We start from the raw sequence: 21,471 nt of genomic DNA, 5'->3' as shown, positions 1-21,471 counted from the left end.
AAGTTAGAAACATTTAACAGTGTATGGGTTTTCAAATCTCTTGCAGAAAAAGTCAGCCAAATTTTAAAATCTGGAGAATTTGCTCTTGAAGGGCAACAGAATATGCATTCTAGGCACAAATGGAAAAATGTATAAACATTTCATTTGCTAAATAGGGACCCAAAGGACATAGGATGAAATCCCATTATGTTACCTAGGAACACAAATAATAAAACTTATATTAGGATAGTAAAGTCTGCCCTTCATAAGTGGTGCCAGTTATGACTGCTCTTGTAAGGGCAGATCTACAGAGGGCTGGGAAATGGTGCCATCTATACATGTATATTTGGTACCATGCATCAAGCAATATAGTATTAGAAGTGTTTACCTGCCAGCACAAGGAAGGAACCAGACACGTAATAAAAAATACAGACTTAAGAACTGGCAGGTACAATTTCTGAAAGCGGAAGTAAGCAGATACAATTCCTGTGAATACAGTATCTTGAATTGCCCTGGAAAATCTCCCACGTGGCATAAAAAGTTACAATCTGGATTTATTATGGCTTCTTAACCACACTCACTAAAGTACTGTTATATGACCAACATGTTTTATTTAATCTTTTTTTAAAAAGTATGCTGGATACTATCATTTTTTTAAAAATTACAGATCTCTCAACACCTTTCCTTCTTCGTCATCATCACTATCAGTCACATTGACTTGCTGTACACTAGAGGGTGTGGAAGGGGTTGCTGTAAAAACGTTCTCAAGGGCCCCAATATCCAGCTGAGGCACAGGGTTTAAGTATTCCTCTTCTGTCTGGCTGTGGCTGCTGTAATAGGATGTCCCTTCCAAGCTCTCACAACTGCGGGAGTCTTCACTATGCATGTGCTCATCCGGGTATTCTCTAAAGGGATAGTCTCTGTTCAGAGCAGAAAACATAGCCTCATGTTTTTGATATTGGTCTTCATAAAAGCCAAGACATTCAGGCATGGAGCTGGGGAAGTTCCCATAGCCAAAAGGAGGACGGCTGTATGGACATGTGCTGCAGAAAGACAAAAGACGTTATAATAAATCTGATACTATATTGAAGGCCTATTTTTACATAGTCAAATTGACTAGCAACCATGGATTTGAAGGTAGAAAATAAATTGTGTAAAAAACAAAAGAAAATGTATTATTTGGACAGAAGCTTTTGTGTCTATATAAAAGGTAGGATTATCCAAGTATCTAGATATTGTCACAGTGCATTCCTGACCTTCGAGGGCGAAAGCCCTTAAGAGGCTGGGAAAGGGCTGTGCCGGCATTGGGGTCCCCCACGCCGGCGTCCGGGCTACTTACGTTAGCATTAGTGGCCCCAACACTGGGGGGAGGGGAGGCCGAGACACTGGTCTCTGGGTGCTGCCATGGCAGTACCACCCCGGGACACTGGCGGGGTCTTCTGCCAGCATCCCACCGGTGTAAAGGCCTGAGCCGGCATTCCAGGGGGTGTTCTGGCATCCCGGGAGGCAATCCCAGGGTGGGCCGGTGGGAGGAGCTGCCATTAGGCAGCCTCCTGTCACCTTTCGCCCAGGGTACGCCAGCGGTGAGGGAGCAAGGCTGTGCCTGGTTTTTAGCAGGCACAGCCTTGCTTTTCTCAATTGGGCGAAAAGCCCCATTTTAAGAGAAAAAAAGGCTATTTCCAAGCTGCTGGCGGCCATGGAACAGCTTAGGAGGTGTCGCAGCGGTGCCTCCTCCCAGCCGTCCCCAGCCGCCAGCAGCTCAGGAATGCGCTGTCAAACTATAACACTGAAAGCAATGAACTCTTTAATGATGTTTTATCATTAAACACATTACAGCATATTAATTGTTGCCAAAATTATTTAGTTAAACAAGAACAAAAAAAACCCCATGAAAATGTTATAGACGTCTATAGCATACATAAGAATTATCAATATAATTCTCAATGTGGCTAAATCTGTGGATATTGAAATAGATACTGGAGCCATGAACAGACAAGACCGATCTTTCGACAAGTCTGAAAATACCTTGTTTGCAGAAAAATATGAAATCTAAAAAAAAACAAAAACATTGGGAGGGTTAGCCCCCTCTGAACTAGTAGAAGCAGCGCCTGTAGCTTTAAGAAATGAATGCTCTCAATAGCCATTGCTAGGCAACCACACATTATTTCCAGCCTTCAAGCCATGATTTCTGTCAGTAAAAGACAGGGAGAAGGGTGAGGGCTCTTTTCAGGGGTATTTTGGCCTTTGAGGGAAGCCTCATCAGGGCCAGGTAGCAACCACCAGGTGATTTGTCACCACATGACTTGTATGACCTATCTAGGCCCTGCAGCATCCTACCATTCAAGAGCTGCCACAACACGAAAGCCAGGATGTTTTAGTGTTAAGAGTTTCAGAGTAGGATCAGGAAGACACAGGTTCAAATCTCCATTCTGCCACAGAAGCTCACTAGGTGACCTTGAGCCAGTTATATGTTCTCTTACTCATTATCAGTGGGTGAGAAGGAGAGAAGGAAGCAGGGAAAGAGGAAAGGATAGGGGGAAATGAGGTGCCTCCACAAGTTCTTGGTAGTTCTCCACTGTTTGGTCCAGCAGCCAGCACTGCACATCTGGGCCATAGTTTTCCTGGGGTAGGGGCTGACAGTGGGGGGGAGGAAAGAAAGGTAAGTGAAGACAGGGAGCAGATAAAGGTAGGTTGAATGGTGGGTGGGAAGTACAGAAGGAAGCAGGAAAAGGGGAGAGGCTATGGAGACTTTCACAGAAGAAACAGAGGAACTAGTGGGGGAGGGGTGAAAGAGATGCTCCCCGAAGGTCCTTATGGGTCCCTTGCTTGTCATTATCTAATGCTGTAGTCTTACATAATTTTTTTTAATACTAAACATTTTGAATAAAATCTTATCTTTTACTTCTCATTCCAAAAGGAGAAATGATCATGTTATTTTTAGTGTTCCCCACAATGTCCCACTTTTTCCATTAGAAAAATTGAGAAAGTCCCCAGACTTTTTTTTGCTGTACATTTGGAATTAGTCAAATGCTTTTAAAGAAATGTTTTCTTCACACAAAAAGAGAAAATGTTTCACAGGTTGGTTTTTTTAAATGCACCTCATAATCTCCCAATTTTTCTTTTTGAAAAATTGAAAAAAAGTCTTAAGGTTTCTCCTGAATTTTTATGGGTTTTTCCCACTTCTGGGTCTTCACATTAGTAGCAAGGAGGCTTTAAAAGCCTCCTAGGAAGAAAATTCCACAGGCTGAAACCACCCACAGAATTTTGCTCCTTATAACTACCAACCATAGTTCTGAAAGTTATTACATGTGGTCAGGCTGCTCTAAGCATATGGAAAATTTATAGGGGAAATGTGCTTTATGTGGCATTCTGGTCCCAAGCCATTTAGGGCTTGGAAAGAAACAACCAGTACCTGTAATTGTGTCCAGAAACTATGGCGACCAATTAACTCTTTTAACATATGGATGGTGTGTTCCCTGTGGCCCATCAGAGCAAACAACTAAATTGGCACAATTTAGGTCAGCTATACCTTCTGACCTGGATGGCCCAGGCTAGCCTGATTTCGTCAGATCTCAGAAGCTAAGCAGGGTCAGCCCTGGTTAGTATTTGGATGGGGGACCACCAAGGAATATCAGGGCTGCTGTGCAGAGGAAGGCACTGGCAAACCACCTCTGTTAGTCTCTTGCCATGAAAACCCCAAAAGGGGTCGCCATAGGTCGGCTGCGACTTGACGGCACTTTACACACACACATACCTTCTGAACAGTCCTTAAGTGGTCCCATATAAAGCATGTCATAGCAGCTCTAGTACATGTTTTACAATGGCCAGGCCATTTCTCAAGAAATGGTACAGCTGGCTGGATGAGCCAAACTACTGCTGAAGCTACTCTACTCCTGAATCTCTACTTAAGCTAGTTAATTTTAATGCTTTTCACAATCCACAGCCCACTGGGATCCTTCTGAGGAGCTGGAGAGAAGAGGAATTACCACCCAAGGATATGGTCAGATGGATAGGAAATCCTGAAGAGGACACTGACCCAACAAACCAAAGACAGAAAAAGATGGAAAAAAGAATAAGCCATAATGTTTAACCAGTCTAGCTTTGGACACTGGACTACTAATGAAAACAATTTCAGTGGAATTAAATTACAGGAAAGGAAAGAGGGGAGTGAGAAGGTGAGCAGGAGACAAAAATATATATACAGAAATTCACACTAGATGTTGTCGCTCCAAATCCTTCAGTAGTTGCCTGGTCACTATATGATTCTTCCTTTTGGAGCACATGTAAATTGTGCATTACCTTGATGGGAAATAATGCGGTCCAGGTAAGAAGTATGGATGATGAAATGAAAATCGAGGAGGAGCTCCAAACAGAGTGGCTGGATGACCAATGGGAGGAGGCTGATAGACGTGTGGATGAGGGATGGGAGGAGCTTGGGGAATGGGTCCATTTCTAGAACAGGAAGAAACACCTGGATACTCCTTAGGGGCTTGATTATTAGAGACACTGTATCTAGAGTGTGCGGTGCTTGTATTATTAGGGTTCCTGCTTGCACTCTCAATCGAAACTTGGGTGGGTCTCTTTACAGAGCAATTTGTCCCTGAAGATACATGGTGAGCTTCTGTGGGTGAAGGTGCAGCAAAATGTTGAGGTTGAAGGACTGGACGGATTGGTAAGTTTGCAGCTGGGGCAGCCAGTTGTGGCGCATTTGCTACATTAGACTGGAACAGCGTAATGGGGCTTGGATGCTGAGCAGAAGGAGCTGACACTTGGAGAGTAGAAGGGGCTTCACCTGTGGAAAAGAGAAATGATCAGTCATGAGTGAGAATTCCCCCCTTTTTTTTCAAAGTCTCATACTGTGCAAACTATACTGTGACCAAAAGATAAAGGAAAATCCATGAACTGAAATGGCATCATTCCTCAATAAAATTAGAAATCAACAGAGAACTTCTCCTGTTTTTGTAAACCTCAATATCAACCCCATAAAACCTGTTCCTTGCTTTCTTTAATGACCCCCAGCTACTCCAGCTCAATATCCATAACCATTAGAACATTCTTTTCCATGAATCAACGTTAAGAAACAGAGCAGCAAATGTGTGACTTTTAATCTATCCTTTCTAACATATTCTCAATGTAAATATCCTCCAAGATTCCACTCACTGAAGTCCACCATGCATAGTGGCCATGTGGTAATCTCCCCCGCCATCCTTTGCAGGTCTCTCAGTTCTCCATTCTCATAACAAGAATATATTATGTATAAAACCAGATTCCCAACCCTCTGTCATAGTATGACTAAGAAGCAAAACCCACGTGTTCTGTGGAACAGTGTAAATGGTTGCAGCCTTAAGAGGAAGGAAAATATGCTTCTCACGGAAAGGTGATGGGGTAACTTGGACTTTATGCACGTGGGAATAACATTCCCTTCTTGCCCTTTCTGAAGATAGGAGCTCTGGAAGTTGTGGAGGAGGGGCAGTGATTTTCTGACATGTCTCCCAAATCCAGGGGCTCAGTTTAAGGAGAGAGGACATGCAGAATGCTTAAGAGATTCCAGTGACAATCATGTGAACACTGTTCCTTACTTTCTCATGAGAACCTTTAGGCTTGGAGCTATATGAATCAAGGTTAGATATGGAAAAGCAGGTCTAGCCCTACTCTCTTGAACTACATATGGCAATGGACTTAATTATGGATGAGAGGAAGGCAAGAATAGAGCTCTCAATTTCTCTCCTGTCAAACTCAACAACACTTTCATTTATTTATGTTATATCCCATCCTTTCCCCTTGGAATTCAAAGGCAGCAGGCATAGGGCTAGATAGCCATTTGAACAAACTCAGACCTGTGTAGCTCTAACAACATTGTGGCACTTCTTGCCTTCAGACCATGCCCTGGGACTTTTGCTAGTAACAATGTCCAAATGTTGCACTGAGAGAGGTTAAGGCTTAGACACCATTTTGCACATTATAATTCTTAAATGAAATAACTAAGCTATCACAAAGTATGACCATGTCTTATCACCTCATCTCTCTGTAGTGAAGCCTTCACCAGCATGTTTAAATAGTTACTGGTATTTGGTTGCTTCTTTAAACATTCTTAGATCATTATTCTCTTAGTATGCATAGAGACATTGGATTCTTTGTTTCTATGATTTAAAGAACTCACATAAACTATTGGAATGAACTCACAGACTGGGTGTCCAATGCTGTTCTGTACGCTGGGTATGACTACGGAATAAGTGGGTGACCGGAAAGGGTATATGGTTGTTGGATTTGTAGTAATGATATTCTGAGAGGTTCCAGTAAAGACAGTGGAGGCTGACATTGGACTTGTAGCAATGATATTCTGAGTAGTGCCGGAGAACACAGTGGAGACTGTCAAGGGGAACCGCTTCCTTTTACCAGGTCTTGGCTGGTAAACCCAACCTGTGGGAACATTAAAATGTATGCTCAGCGAGACAAAATAGGGTATTTTCTATCATTCATCAATATGTAAAAGATTAAAACTGAGGATAAAAAGTTAACTGTAATACAGAGGAAATTAAACCATTGCTGTCAGTAGATTTAAGGGGTCAGGATAAAATATGATAAGAAGCTTATAAATATGAAGGCTGTTTTTTTTAATAAGCCTCAAAGATTTGAGTGTTTCTAGGAAGGTCTACAGGCTACCAGAGCTTGAAAACTCTTCCTAATGGAACAGCTTCTTTCTCCGCTATTGTCTAACTCCTGGGAGTAGAACCACAGCTCACAGCTGTAAAACAGAGTTCATTAAAGGTCAGACTCTGTAGGAAGACACACAGGTTTCCTGGGGGCTTGCATCCAGTGCATTCAAACAAGAACATGGGAATTGAGCTTGGGAGTTCAGCATAGGAAGTCAAGGGAGAGCAGGAGAGAGCCCCTGTAGTCTGAATTTCCTGGAAAAGGACTTGCAAGCTCCACATTGTCAAGGAGGATGGTGTACTATCCTTCCTGCTATGTAAACCTTCACGGATTCGGGTAAGCACCCCATTTCAACCCTAAAACACCTTTAAACAACCAAAATAGTTACGAAGGTAGAAGGCCAGCAAGGGAGTGTTTAGCAGGAAGTGCCATATGTTTGATTATCTGCTCACTCGGCAGAAATAGTGGGTGTGTGATCAATACATGGAACCATTGCCTCTCAAGGAACAGGTTAATTCCCTTCAGGCAAGGGTTGCCAACCTGGAAAAGTGGGGGGCGGGAGAGAAGAATGAAGATGAGACCCTTAAGGACCTACTAGAACAGTCACAGCGCACTGCAATAATCTAATCTAGATACAACCAAGGCATACCAGATTTTTGCTATCCAGGAAATGGTCACAGCTGGTCAAAGCTGGTCAAAGGCACACCTGGCCACTGATGTCTCCTGCTTATCCAACAGTAGGCCTGGGTCCAAGAGCACCCCCAGACTTCAAGGGGAGTGCAATCCCACCCAGAATGGGTGACACTTTAAATCCTGGGTCAGACTTTCAGCTCAGCAGCAGCATTTATATCATGTGGGGATTAAATTAATTAGTCCACAACCACTCAAAAACAGCCTCTAGTCTGTTCAGGATTTCTACAGCCTCCCTGGGTTCAGCCTGCAGTGTGAGGCAGAACTGTGTCATCCACGTATTGGTGACAAACCAGCCCGAATCTCTAGATGATCTCACCCAGTGTTTCATATAGATGTTAAAGAGCATAAGGGAGAAGATGGAACCTTGCAGGACTCCACGGGCCAGAGGCCAAAGGGCTGAGCAGCTGTCCCCCAGAACCAACTTTTGAAACCTACCTTCCAGGTAGTACTGGAACCACTGCAAAATGGTGCCTCCCAATCTGTGCCCAGAAAGGCAGTCTTGAGGCTACCATGATCAATGGTATTTAAAGCTGCTGAGAGGTCCAAAAGAATCAACAGAGCTGCACTTCCTCTGTCCATCTCCCAGTGCAAGTCATCCACCAGGGAGACCACTGCTTCAGTCCCATAACCAGGCCCACTGCTTCAGTCCCATAACCAGGCCTAAAACCAAGATTGGAAAGGATCTAGACAAATACTAGAACTTGAAGGCATCCACTGGAGTTAATGGGCAACAGATTCAGGACAAAGAGAAGGAAATGCTTCTTTATTAAACAAGTGATTAAAATGCGGAATTCACTGCCAGAGGATGTAGTGATGGCCACAGACAAAGATGGTTTCAAAAGGGGATTAGACAGATTCCTGGAGGATAGGTCTACCAGTGGCTACTAGCCAGGAAAACGGAATCTCCACATCTGGAGGCAATAAACCTCTGTGCCAGGAGGCAACATCAGGGAAAGGCCTTGGCCTCTATGTCCTGTTGTTGACCCGCCAGAAAAAATGGTTGGCCACTGTGTGAGATAGGATGCTGGACAACTGGTCTTATCCAGCAGGACTCTTCTTATGTTCTCTGCACAGATATTAACCCTTCTTCCTTCTCATCACTACATAATTTTGCAAACAGGTCAGAGAACCTAGTTTTACTATGTCTAACAAACTGATACTGCTTTAGCTAACGCTGACCAGAATTTTGTGACAAATTATGATCACTTTGGTTCTTGTACGTTATCCGGGCTGTGTCACCGTGGTCTTGGTATTTTCTTTCCTGACGTTTCGCCAGCAGCTGTGGCAGGCATCTTCAAAGGAGTAACTGACACCCCCTCCCCTTCAGTGTTACTCCTCTGAAGATGCCTGCCACAGCTGCTGGCGAAACGTCAGGAAAGAAAATACCAAGACCACAGTCACACAGCCCGGATAACCTACAAGAACCAATGAACTGTGACCGTGAAAGCCTTCGACAATATTATGATCACTTTGTTAAATCAAACAGTACTTACATTATTCTTTCTGATTGTGCTAAACTTGTATAATTTGCATTTCAGGGTTGTGTTTTTGTTTTTTTAAAAATTGATATGAGGTAAAATTAGGACTCTTGGCATTTTAACATCTGATGGTTACACAAAGAAATAAAGACGAAGAAAACAGTATATAATACAGGAGAGGAAACAAATTTAGGGTGGGAATGCAGCAAAATGGGAGTTATTTGTAGTTTTATTATAGAAAAAAAGTTCACTTGATTTTTTTATTAAGGAAACTCCATGATGTCTTCAGTGCTTGCTTTCATTAAATAATGAAATTTATATATCAGTGGAAACACATATCAAGAGAACAGATCTCAACAGTTACTTCTCCAGGGATCCCCTACATGGTGCCCATGGTGCCCATGGGCACCACGGCACCCGCTGACATATTTCAGGGCGCCCACCAAGTGTTTTAGGAAATGGGCAGGACCAGGGGGGCTTTTGCCCAGGAGGGTTTCTGATTGGCCACTGGAGAGCTGATTGTGCAGATTTTTAAAAAGTTGCTTCAGCAGCATCGGCCACCACAGCACAAGGATCTTCAATGCATAATTGACGGTAAGTTGGGGTATGCAAGAAAATATTTTAAAGCAATATGTTTATTATAAAAGTAATCCTGTTAAACAGAGATTCTGCTTGAAATGCTAAAGAGCTACCATTAGAATTATGACGTGTGGTTGGTTCTGCCTCCTGCAGCAGCCATTTTGTGGTGGCAGCCACCACCCTGTGTCAGAGTTCCAAAGGAGACAGCAGGTTCAAAAAGGTTGGGGACCCCTGCTCTGTATTTCAGGATTGTACAAAAGCTGCACCGAAACAATCAGATTCTAAAACATGTGTAGATAAATATTCTGTACCTGGAAATTCTTCTCTGTGTTTTTCTTTAATCTTCTGAGCTTCATCATAATAAGGTTTCTTTTGCTCTTCAGTGAGTTTGTTCCACTCCAGTCCAAGTTGGACACTTATTTCTGCATTATTGGCAGCAGGGTTAGCTTTGGCTAAGGCTGGCCGATGAATTCTTGCCCACACCATAAATGCATTCATAGGACGCTTGACGTGGCCATCTCTATCTTTGCTAAATGGAGTATCTGGTATCCCTGAAAAGAAGGAAAGGAAGGCAGGCAGGCAGGCAGGAAGTCAGCAAAAATAATATTGCCTTGGTTCGTACAAAGTTTAACACACTAAGCATGCTAACAAAGTTGGGCTAACGCAGAGTATAAAAAATCATGACCAGAATTCAAACAACCATGAGCCCAAAAGGACTGTACATCTGTTTTGCTTGAACAGAAGCTTCAACATGATGCTTGGCAAAAAATACATTTGAAACCTAGAGAAGTTTTTAAAGCAGTGTTTGATATGTTCTGGGCAGGGGAGGGGGTGTCAGTTGTTAAACACATTTTTAATGTGCACGAGACTATTGCAAGCCCCTTGTGTGAGCTTATTTGGATCCCAGTCAATATGCTTTTGGTTCCGTACACAGGCAAACTCTCTAAAAAAAGTGAGAAACGCTGCTGGAAAATGTGATGGTGACTTAAGGAAAAATGTCACTGATGGTAAAAAGAAACACTGAAGGTGTTGCATTGGTTTTTTTAATTTATGTAGCATCATTAATGTACATGGTGATTTATGGAGTCCAAAAAGATAGGCCTCTGTCCTGAGGAGCTTACAATTCAAAATTTGAGACAAGAAAGACAACAAAGGGAAGGGAGGAAAGTGGGAAAAACAGGTAAAAAAGACATTTATCTTTGTTTCAGGAAGAGAGGGGGCAAAAAGGTTTTGCTAAATGCTTTACAGAAAAGGTGAGTTTACATCCTGATATTATATTTTACATCTGGATGCTATTTTTTAAAACATTTTGGCACCAGTTACCAACCATAGTGTTCAGAAATTGTAAAATAAATAGAAACTCTCTCCAGGTTGGGGGGAATTGTGGCAAGATGCCCTCTAGTGGCAGCAGAGACTGGGCACGCTGCCCCCATGTGTTTGCATATCCTTGGAGAGTAAACTCTTCTATGTTCCTTCAATCTTCACTGGTGTCAGCAAGGCTAAAGGGACAGTCACCTCTGTAGTGACTGCCACTTCCTCAAATGGTGAGACATTTAACAGTAGCACTATAAGGTTTACTGTACAGTCCTGTGCACATGCATTCCAAATAAGTCCCACTATATTCAATGGAGTTACTAATAGGATAGTACGTAGAGGACTGCCACTTTAATTTCCTTTGGATGCAAGAGTATTATAGACATGAGTTGTCTTTGTAAAATTTTTATTTACAAATGAATAAACAGATCATATCATCACCATCACCTTTATTAGGCATTTACCACACCATAGTTATAAAACAAGATTACAAAAACCAAATAGTCTATAGAAGCATTAAAATAACATTGTTAGTAACATTATCTAGGACCGCGTGCAAACTGTTCACGTATCCTTGATAAACAGATCATATTAGAAGCAACAGACTCCAACAGTAGGCATCAAAACTTGTGATGCCCTGCATTAGATTATCAAAACAAGCAAATGCTTCCTCGGGCCATTTCCTGTCTCACTAAACTCATTCCCAAACTCCCAGCTATTTGTTGGGCATGCTCTGTCTCTAGATTCAAACATGCTTCAAACTTTTTATCTGATGCACCCATCAGCTCTGCTGTGTGTTACAGACAAAGGAGAGAGTTTTCCAGGCAATTTAGGAAAACATCCACAATCACTAAGGAAGACTATTTTGTCATGGTCTGGCTACCCATTAGTCCATCAGGTGAGACCACAGTGTTAGATCATTCATGTTAATGAAGACACAAAATTGCTGTTCACCCCTTTGCCCTCTTGACCAACGGAGTCTTACAAGGTTCCATCTTGTTCCTCATGATTTTAACATCAACATGAAGCCACTAGGAGAGGTTATCCAGGGGGAGGTTACCCCAGGATAAATTATCCAGGGCTGAGTTGCCATCAATATGTGGATCACGTTCAGTTCTATCTCATACTTGCAACAGATCCCAGGAAGGCTATGAAAACCAATGGGGAAATCTCATGTCTAAATAACATTTTTTTCCAAGAGATGTTTAGATATGGACAAGTTGGACCCAGTAGCTGCTGCGTGACTGAGATTATGAGTAGATAAAAAACATAATGCCTAGTTTAATACCTGTAAAGGCTAAGATAAAAGTTGGTTGCTTTGTTTTTAATTTATTCGTTAAAACATATATATCCTGCCTTCTCCCACATATTCAAGGCAACTAACAATGTGCAAAATATATTATAACCAAAAATACGAGGATTTCACAGTTTATCACAAATTCAAGACACAACTAAAATAACTCCTCACAATTCCCAAACTGTTTGCAAAATACTAATGATTGGCCTTAATAAAATACCTCTAAAACATAGCAGCCTTACATGGCTTTTTGGAAATTGGCAATGATACCCTCCTCACCTTCTCTGGAAGACCATTCCATAGACTGGGTCAATTAGCAAGAAGGCCTATATCTAGAAGAGGGTACTATGTTTCAACAATTATTAATATAATTAAACATATTGATAAATTATAATTCAACAATTTCTTGCCAGTCTCCTTTTGAAGTTCCTTTGATGAAGAATTATAACTTTTGTCAGCAACATAGTGTCTTGCTAAATATCAAGAAATTCTTAGGGAAGGGGCCTGTGGTTCAGCAGTAGTGTCAGAACCTCTCCTGAGCCAGCCCTGGACTCAAGCACAGATACTTCATCCAAAAATGACCACACTAGGGTAAGATCAGGGGGCTCCTCACATTACCAGACTCCTCCCAGTCCCAGAGGCCCCAGTTCCTTAGGCCTCAGTCAAAGGGCCTGTCCTGAAGCCTCAGCTGAAGACAGTGCTGCCAACAGACCCAGGGAAGCCAGACACCTGCTTCATAGGACCAGATATTGAACCATCAGTTTCTCCAGGTTCTTCCCTAAAGTTTTAAGAGCAACAAAAATGATAGGCGCATGAGAAGGCAGTTGAATGACAACAAAGCACTGCCCAAGTATCTATAGTGCTTCACAGAATTATGATTCAATCAACCCCTGGCTGGATAAAGTGCAGGAACATAGACCCTTGCTGGTTCAAGCAGTTTTCATGGCCAGCGTGCTTCTGATCTACCGTGAACCTAGAGACCCAGTTAAACCCAGATTGTGACCTTGACATCAGTGCTGCTCTGAACACCAGACTGAGACTGCATATCACTGTAAAGATCCCTGCTCCTCAGTAGGCTACAGTCCACTGGTCATGGTTTATTATTAGACCTAGAGTTGTTTTGCCTCTTTTTGGTTCCATGACTAACACCAACAATGTATTGTATAATAAATGTCTTCTTTGTCATGGTTCAACTTTACACTTAGCCAATCAATCTGAGAATACTTGAAGTCATCCATTGTTCTTAAATGTTCTAATTTACTTGCCTCTGTGATTTTTGCACACCTCAAGATTAATATCAAAGTTCTATCAAGGGAATGACAGTACATCCCGCTACTATATAACCTCTTTGGCTTGGAATTTTTATCCATCATAAATCTGAATTATTTCCAGATCAAGTTTAGTTCTTTGAATTTACTGGACTATTTCACAAATGCACAACCTGTACTCTGGACAAGAGGCCACAGTTAGAACAGAATATGGAGAAACGGAATGGTTTCCAATTGGCAAAGGTGTCAGACAAGGATGTATTTTATCTCCCTATCTCTTCAATCTATATGCAGAACATATAATTAGGAAAACTGGATTAGATTTAGATGAAGGTGGAGTGAAAATTGGAGGGAGGAACCTTAATAATTTGAGATATGCTGATGACACTACATTATTGGCAGAAAATAGTGAAGATCTGAAACGACTACTGCTGAAAGTTAAAAGAGAAAGTGCCAAAGCAGGACTACAGCTGAACATCAAGAATACAAAAGTAATGACTACAGGAGAATTACACAACTTTAAGGTTGACAATGAGGAAATTGAAATGGTTCAAGACTTTCTATTCCTTGGCTCCACCAACAACCAAAAGGGAGACTGCAGCCAAGAAACTAGAAGGAGATTGAGATTGGGAAGGGCAGCCATGAAGGAGCTAGAAAATATTTTGAAGTGTAAGGATGTGTCACTGGTCACCAAGACTAGATTAATTCATGCCATCATATTCCCTATTACTATGTATGGGTGTGAAAGCTGGACAGTGAAGAAAGTTGATAGGAAGAAAATAGATTCCTTTGAAATGTGGTGTTGGAGGAGAGTGTTACGAATTCCGTGGACTGCCAAAAAAACAAATCAGTGGGTTATAGATCAAATCAAGCTTGAACTGACCCGAGAAGCTAAAATGACTAAACTGAGGCTATCGTATTTTGGTCACGTCATGAGACGACAAGAGTCACTGGAAAAGGCTGTCATGCTAGGAAAAGTTGAGGGCAGCAGGAAAAGAGGAAGACCCAACAAGAGATGGATTGACTCAATAAAGGAAGCCACAGCCTTCAATTTGCAAGATCTGAGCAAGGCTGTCAAAGACAGGACATTTTGGAGGACTTTCATTCATAGGGTCGCCATGAGTCGGAAGCGACTTGACAGCACTTAACACACACACACATTTCACAAAGGCCTATATACAGCCAAGTCTTTAAACCTAATAGATTCCAAATAAAGTGTTGCACCAAGATCCAGAGACTTCAGTCCCAGCTTTAAATCAAATTGAACATTTTAGAGCCATTTTCAGATATAAAATAAATTGGAACCAAAAAAAGGTACCAAAGTTAGAAAAGATTCTTCTTCAAAATGTAAGATGATTGGCAATATAAATAGTTAGATTTGAGTCCTGCATCACCTTCAAGAAAAAAAAATTTTGGAGTATAAATTTTCAAGAGATAAAGCTTATACTCTGAAAATCTTGTAGGTCACCAAGGTGCTACTGGACTTGAATCTGTTTCACTGCAGACCAACATGACTATCCTCTGAAACTAGCAACAGAATGTTTCTTGATCTATTAAATATTTAGGTCTGGTAGTTCACAGGGAAATCTGGACTAAGCTTGGAGATGTGTTTAACTGAAATCTTGTGGTCATCTTTGATGCATTTATGGGGTAAAGTTAACTCTCTCGAAATAAATGTATTTCAAGATTTGACTGATATTCTTCCAATACATATTCCAAGTAATTATTTTAAGTATATTGTTGTTTCCTTAAGGAATGCCTTTAGCATCCATATAGTAGATCTGGATTGGTATCACCAAACTGTAACTGCTATAGGACTGACAGTTTTACAGCGCATTCCTGAGCTCTAAGGGAGAAAGTCCTTAGAAGGCCAGGAAGATGCTGTGACACCGTGCAGCCCCCCCCCCCGGCATCCGGGCAACTTACGCCGGCGTTAGTGGCCTGAACGCTGGCAGGAAGGCCCAGACGCTGGTCGCTGCCATGGCAGTGCCACCCCGGGATGCTGACAGGGCCTTCTGCCGGTGTCCCAAAGCTGTCAAAGCCCACACCAGTGTCCCAGGAGGCGTTCTGGCGCCAGGCTGGAGGAGCTGCCTTTAGGCAGCCTCCAAAGCCCTTTCGGGCCAGGAACACCCCTTTTTTATTTTCTCATGATATGCCACCTTTTTAGGTGGTGTATCTCCCGTGCAACCCTATGAAGGGTTGCATGGATTTTTAAAGCCGCGAGGTTTTGGAGGAGCTGAAACCTCCTTTGGAGACAGCACAGCCATGCTGCCTTCTATGACCGGTTCAGGCATTCCTCTCAGGAATGCACTGTTAATCATCCTATTACTATTATTGTTTATTAGACTTCTACCTTGCCTTTTCCCAACCTGAGTGACAGGTTATTCATACTTGTTTCTTGGTTGAGTAGATTTAAAACTGTCCTAATTATTAACCTTACAAGGTTGGCTGAACTTTGGGACATATTACTTGAATTTGTATTAAAATTTGGTCCTTCTACTGTAGCAGTTAGATAGATTTGGCTTTTAATTGCATTGTGCAACCCTTTTGAAAAATCCTGAAATATGTGTATGGAGAAATTGTAGAGGGTGGTATTTACTTCATCACCCTTGAAGAGTGACCCTGATACTACAGCAATTACATTGGCTACTGATCTGCTCCTGAGCCCAATTCAAGGTGTTGTTTTTGTCCTTTAAAGCCCAACATGGATTAGGACCAGGGTATGTCTTCTCTCATACATTCCTGTCTGGGAATTAAGATCACAGGGAGAGGCCCTCCTGACTGTCTCATCAATCAAAAAAAATTATCTGGTGGGCTCATTAGAGGGCGTTTTCAGTGGCAGCCCCATAATTATAGATCCTCTCCAAGGAGGTGCGTCTCCATCTTGGAAGTCTCTATCTTGTCCCTTGTGCTTTTCAACATCTACATGAAACCACTGGGTCAGGTAATCCAGAGATTTGGACTGGGTTGTCACCAATATGCCAGTGACATTGGCTCTATCTTGCGCTTCCAGCTGATCCCAGAGAAGCTGTAGAAACCCTGGTGCCTGGAGGCAGTTTTGGATTGGAGGAGAGCTAATTAACTGAAGCTAAGACAGAAGTACTACTGGAGAGCAGAAAGTCTGTCCCAGGACTTAAGATGTCACCCGTTCTGGATGGCTCTGCACACCCCTTAAAGTAACAGTTCCATACTTTGGGGGTGCTTTTGGATCCAGGTCTACTGCTGGATAAGCAGGTGGCACTTGTGGTCAGGAGAGCCTTTTACCAGCTTTGACTGGTTAGCCAGTGGTGGCCTTTCTTGGACAGAAAAGGTCTGGCCACTGTGTTGCATCCCATGGTTAGGTCTAGATTACATTACTGAATGCACTTTATGTGGGGCTGCCCTTGAAAAGTGTTTGGAAACTTCAATTGGTACAGAATGCTGCGGCCTTGACTGGAGAAGGTCACAGGGGCCACATCACTCCAGCCTTAGCCCATCTACATTGGCTTCCAGTATGTTTCTGGGCACAATTCAAGCTGCTGGTATTTACCTTTAAAGCTCCATATGGCTTGGGACCAACACACCAGAAGGATCACCTTCTCCCTTATGAACCTACCTAACCACTGTGGTCATCTTACAAGACCCTGCTTCAGGTGGCCCCTAACTTCTCAAATTAGGTGGATAGCAACCTGGAAGAAGGCCTTCTCTGTTGTGGCACCAAACTCTGTACCTCTCTTCCTAGACAGACTCACTTGTTCCCTTCTGTTGCCATCTTCTGCCAGCAGGTGAAGACTTGTTTCATCTGGCATTCCCTCAGTGATCCCACCTGCCTGCCCTGTTTTAAATTGTTGTTCTTTTGTATGTGTATTTTATTATATTGTATGTGTATTTTAACTTTGTTTTAATTGTTTGAATGATACGTTTTTTAGTTTTAACGGTTTTAAGATACATTTTTATTATGCATTTTTTAAATATGTAAGCCACCTTTGGTGGCCCTGATGAGGACATAAAGGTGGAGTATAAATTTTGTAAATAACATAAAATCTAGTCTAGGATCCTGTTCTACACAGTGCCCACTGGAAGGCCTCCAAGGGCTCACAAGCCCAAACCTCCCCCTGTTGTTGGCCCTCAGCACTGGTATTCAGAGGGTCACTGCCTCTGGAGGTTCCATTTAGTCATGATCACAATTAGCGATTGATGTACCCACCCTCCTTGAATTTTTCTAATCCTGTTTTAAAGCCAACAAAACTAGTGACTATCATGTGGCAGTGAATTCCGTGTGTTAATTTCTCTTTGAGTGCATAAATACTTACTGTTCCTAGATTGACTGCCCATGTACTTTTAGGTTCCTGTAAATTCTATCATAATGGGAGAATTCCTTTTGGAGCTGAGAGAAAGTACTGGCCCAGGGTTACCCAGCAAGTTTCCATGATAGGATTCAAATCTGGGTCTCTGAAGTCCTAGCTCAACACTCTAACCACCATGTTGGTATAGTCCAGATTACTTTGATGAGGGGCATTGCCAAAAGCTTTTTGGAAATCTAAGTATATACTGTCTGCTAAATCATGCATATCTACTGTGTGTTATTCTTTTCAAATAACTCCACAAGGCTTCTAAGGCAAGACTTCACTTTACAGAAGCCATGCTAGTTCTCCCTCAGCACAGTATCTTCCTCTATGTTTTTGAAAATTCTGGTCTTCAGTAACTTTCCACCCTTTCCCCCAGAACGGATATTAGGCTAACTAGCCTATAATTTCATCAGTCTCATCTAGATCCCTTTTTAGAAACAGCCACTGCATTTACTACCTTGCAGTTGTCTGGAAGGAAGGCCAGTGATACGACATATTGTCGTTAAGAAATCAACTATTTCACATTTGAGTTCCTTAAGAATCCTCAGGTGAATGCCATTCAGACCTGGTAACCAGCTTTTACAGACATGCTTAAAAAAAAAAAAAGATTTGGGAGAGGTTTATTTATTTCCTAATAAAATGCTTTGCTTATCTTTATTACAGATGCGATGGAGAGAGAGACACAGGGGCTACATAATTAATCCCTCATATAGACCCACCTTGTGCCCCTCCCTCATTATCCACATTCACCTGCACACCACTTGCACACCCCTCTCCTAACAGCACTGAGTAGCTAGGACTACTGTCACTATGGACCACCCACATTCCCTACCCCCAGTGATGCTCATGGTGGTTGTGGTGCTCTTGGTTGAACAAACTTCCCAGTGATGATGGGGAAAGGGTATGCAGGCTGTGTGTGTGGCTAGGAGAGCAGGAAGTGACTCGCAAGTGGGGGAAAGGGTGCCCATTAGCGAGCCAAAAGCCTTGGCAGATACCCCACCTCAGTGACCCAATGTTGGCCCTCCAGTAGGTTTACGGCTCCACTCTTAAAAGATCAACAGCAAAGCCACGGTCCTACTAATTTATATGAGAAACATTCCATGCCCAGCATAAAGAATGATGCTGTGTTCAGAACACAGGATACAAATGGTAAGATCTAGGTGTCAAACTACATGGTGCATGGTGCACATGCACTTTAGTTGTTTTTTGAGCTCAGAGGTAGTCCTTGGAACTGTAAATGATGAGATCTACATGGAGATCTGTAACTGTATCCATAAATGGAAGGTCTAACATTTTCTTTAACATTAAACAGTAGATAAGAGGAAGGGGGATTTGGATTGAAGCCAAAACACAGATGGGGGTTAAAGGAAACTAGTTAAAGTCATGGAGGATAAGTCCATCGGTGGCTACTAACCATTGTGGCTAAGGGGAGCTTCTATGATTAGAAACAGTAAACCTCCAAATACCAGTGCTGGGAGGCAGCATCAAGGTAAGGCTTTGGCCTCTGTGTCGTATAAATAACTGGTTGGCTACTGTGTGGGGCAGAATGCTGGACTAGATGGGCAACTTGTATGATCCAGCAAGGCTCTTCCTGTGTTCTTAACTCTCCTTCTAGGGTAGTTTCCTGAATAAAAATCCCTCCTTGGCCATTATAAAAAGTGCCATGGGGAACAAATAATATTTTTGTTCCTGAATTCTTTAAAGGAAGGACAGGATGAAAATTAATAAATTAGGCTTATTGTGGCATCAAGCATTCATCTGATAAAGTGGGTTCTAGCCCACAAAAATGTATGTCACAATAACTTATAAATGTTAGTCTTTAAGATGCCACAGTTCTGTTGTTTCTGATGCTATCACACAAACTATATTTTGTGTCAGTGACGCACTTTATCACTGTACCTTAATTACAAATTTATAGAAAAGAGAAAACTGTCTCTTCTCTACATTTCTACGCTCCAGAAAAGGTTAGGATAAAGTGGAAGATGGGTTGTAGTGCCAGGTCATCTGCCTTATTGCCTGCTACATCTGCTCAAGTCATATGTCAAATGAACTGTTTAAACTGCATACTTGGCTCTCTGTGTAAGCTCTTATTTCTTTCACGTCTTGTGTGTGTGTGTGTATATATATATATATATATATATATATATATATATATATATTTTAAAAAAAATTAATTTAAAAAAGAATAGCTCTATTCCAGTATGCACTTATACACAAACGGTCAACCAAGGAGTCTTACGGCACAGTTGAACTCTGCTCCTATCTGATACCTGCATCTGAGGGCAGCACTGTGAGGGGCACATCTTTTGTTTCAATTTTCACGGAAGGCTCCAGCAAAGACTGCATTTTAAGGGGCACTTGTGTCACAGGCACTTTAGTCACTCTTATGAGCTCCGGCGGAGGTGGTCCTTGGAACTGGATCCTGGCCCCAGGAGGGACTGGGTGGAGGGTCAGTGGAATCTTCAGCTCTTGAGGCTGCTGTGGCCCAGGAGGCTCAGCCGAGGCAGCATCTTTGCTCCCGTGAGCCGGGCCCTTGGAGGCCGAGCGAGGCGTGGAGGCCACTTCTTCCTTCCCCTGACAGTCCTCCTCAGGAGGCTCCCCCAGTTCAGTTTTGATGGGCTCTTCTTGCCCAGACTGCGAGGTCTCCGCACCGCAATTCTCTGTACCGTTGGCCTCTTTTTTGACCTCCTCTGCCTCTCCTGCACCCCCCGCGTTGAGTTCTGCTGCGCCCTTTGGGATGCAGCTCCCCAAGGTGTGGCCCTCATCCTTCCCTCCTCGACAGGCGGCAGCAGCTTTGCGGTCCCCTCGCTTCTTCTTGTTGCTGCCGCCCGCCGAGGGCCCCTGGCCCTCTCGCTCCTCGGCTCTCGCTTGCCCTTCCTTCTGCGGACCCTTCTCCTGGACCTCCCCCTGCTCCTCAACATCCAAAGGCACCAGCCCAACGATGGGCTGGAAAAGCTGCCTGCTGAGGCAGGCCTGATCCTCCAAAAGGCGCTGCTGCCGCTCTTTGCAGGAGGAGGCCTCTCCCGGCTGGGGGGGCTTCCGCTCCCTGTGGAAGGCGCTGGGCTTGGAAGGCAGGGGCTGCAAGAGGTGGTGCGGGGGGCCTTGCTTAGGGGGGAAGAGCAGCAGGGCCGAGTCCCTGGTCCCCTGCCCGGATAGAGGGTGCAAGAGAAGGTGGTCCATGCAGGGAGCGCCCTGCCAAGCCGCGGGGTGCAGGAGGCGGTGCTGCTCTCGGGGGCGGTCTTCCGGCGCCCCCTTTTCCATGCTGCAGCCCGCCCCCGGGAGCGGGATTGTTGCGGGATTGTGAGCTCAGCCGCCTCCCTCTGTTGCTGCCCGTTTGTTTCCTGCGGTTGGTCTGCGAACGTTCTCAACTCGCCCCCCCTCCTCCGCCAGAGGCACGCGCCGCGCTCAGACTCCGCCTTCGGGCTCGCGGGAGCCTCGCGCCGCCCCGAGCAGCGCCGAGCAATGGCCCTCGCCGGCCTCCACGTGCCTCCCCGCTTTTCCCTCCTCCGGCCTGTTTCCTGGAGGTCGCCATGGTTACCCCGAGAGCCGCGTCACAAAGGGGGGGTCGCCCGGGAGACCCGCAGAAAATGTGCTCCCCCTCCTCCAGCGGTACTGCTTGTGCACGCCGCGTTGTTTGGCGCTGCGCGGGTCCCCGTCCAGACGGAGGCCGGGCGCGCTTTCGACCTTAACGAAGCGAGTGGGAAATCAAATAAACGCAAGCGGCGGAGGCGAGACTTCCAGTGATCGAACGGCAGCGCCGTGTTTGCCCAGCTGCGCTCCCGGCCGAGTTAACCCGGTAACGCGAACCTAGGGTGTGGTAGTAGAACAGGGCCAGAGTCCAGTAGCACCTTAAAGACTAACAAGAATATTTTCTGGCAGGG

General features: G+C 43.7%; 1 protein-coding gene across 1 annotated transcript; it reads right to left on the bottom strand.

Annotated features, from left to right (window-relative positions):
* Positions 1-640: 640 nt before the first annotated feature.
* Positions 641-20,851, bottom strand: SOX30 (SRY-box transcription factor 30). Its single transcript, XM_056867164.1, has 5 exons — positions 19,861-20,851; positions 9,695-9,934; positions 6,163-6,399; positions 4,279-4,771; positions 641-1,022 (listed from the first exon to the last, which is right to left on the bottom strand). Exons 1-5 carry the CDS (start codon positions 20,849-20,851, stop codon positions 641-643), a joined length of 2,343 nt encoding a protein of 780 aa, XP_056723142.1.
* Between the last annotated feature and the right edge of the window lie 620 nt (positions 20,852-21,471).

The sequence above is a fragment of the Euleptes europaea genome, chromosome 1 (assembly GCF_029931775.1).
Source record: "Euleptes europaea isolate rEulEur1 chromosome 1, rEulEur1.hap1, whole genome shotgun sequence".
Lineage (NCBI taxonomy): Eukaryota > Metazoa > Chordata > Lepidosauria > Squamata > Sphaerodactylidae > Euleptes > Euleptes europaea.
The sequence above is the reverse complement of the archived record's forward strand: the minus strand, read 5'-3'. Positions and strand labels throughout refer to the sequence as shown.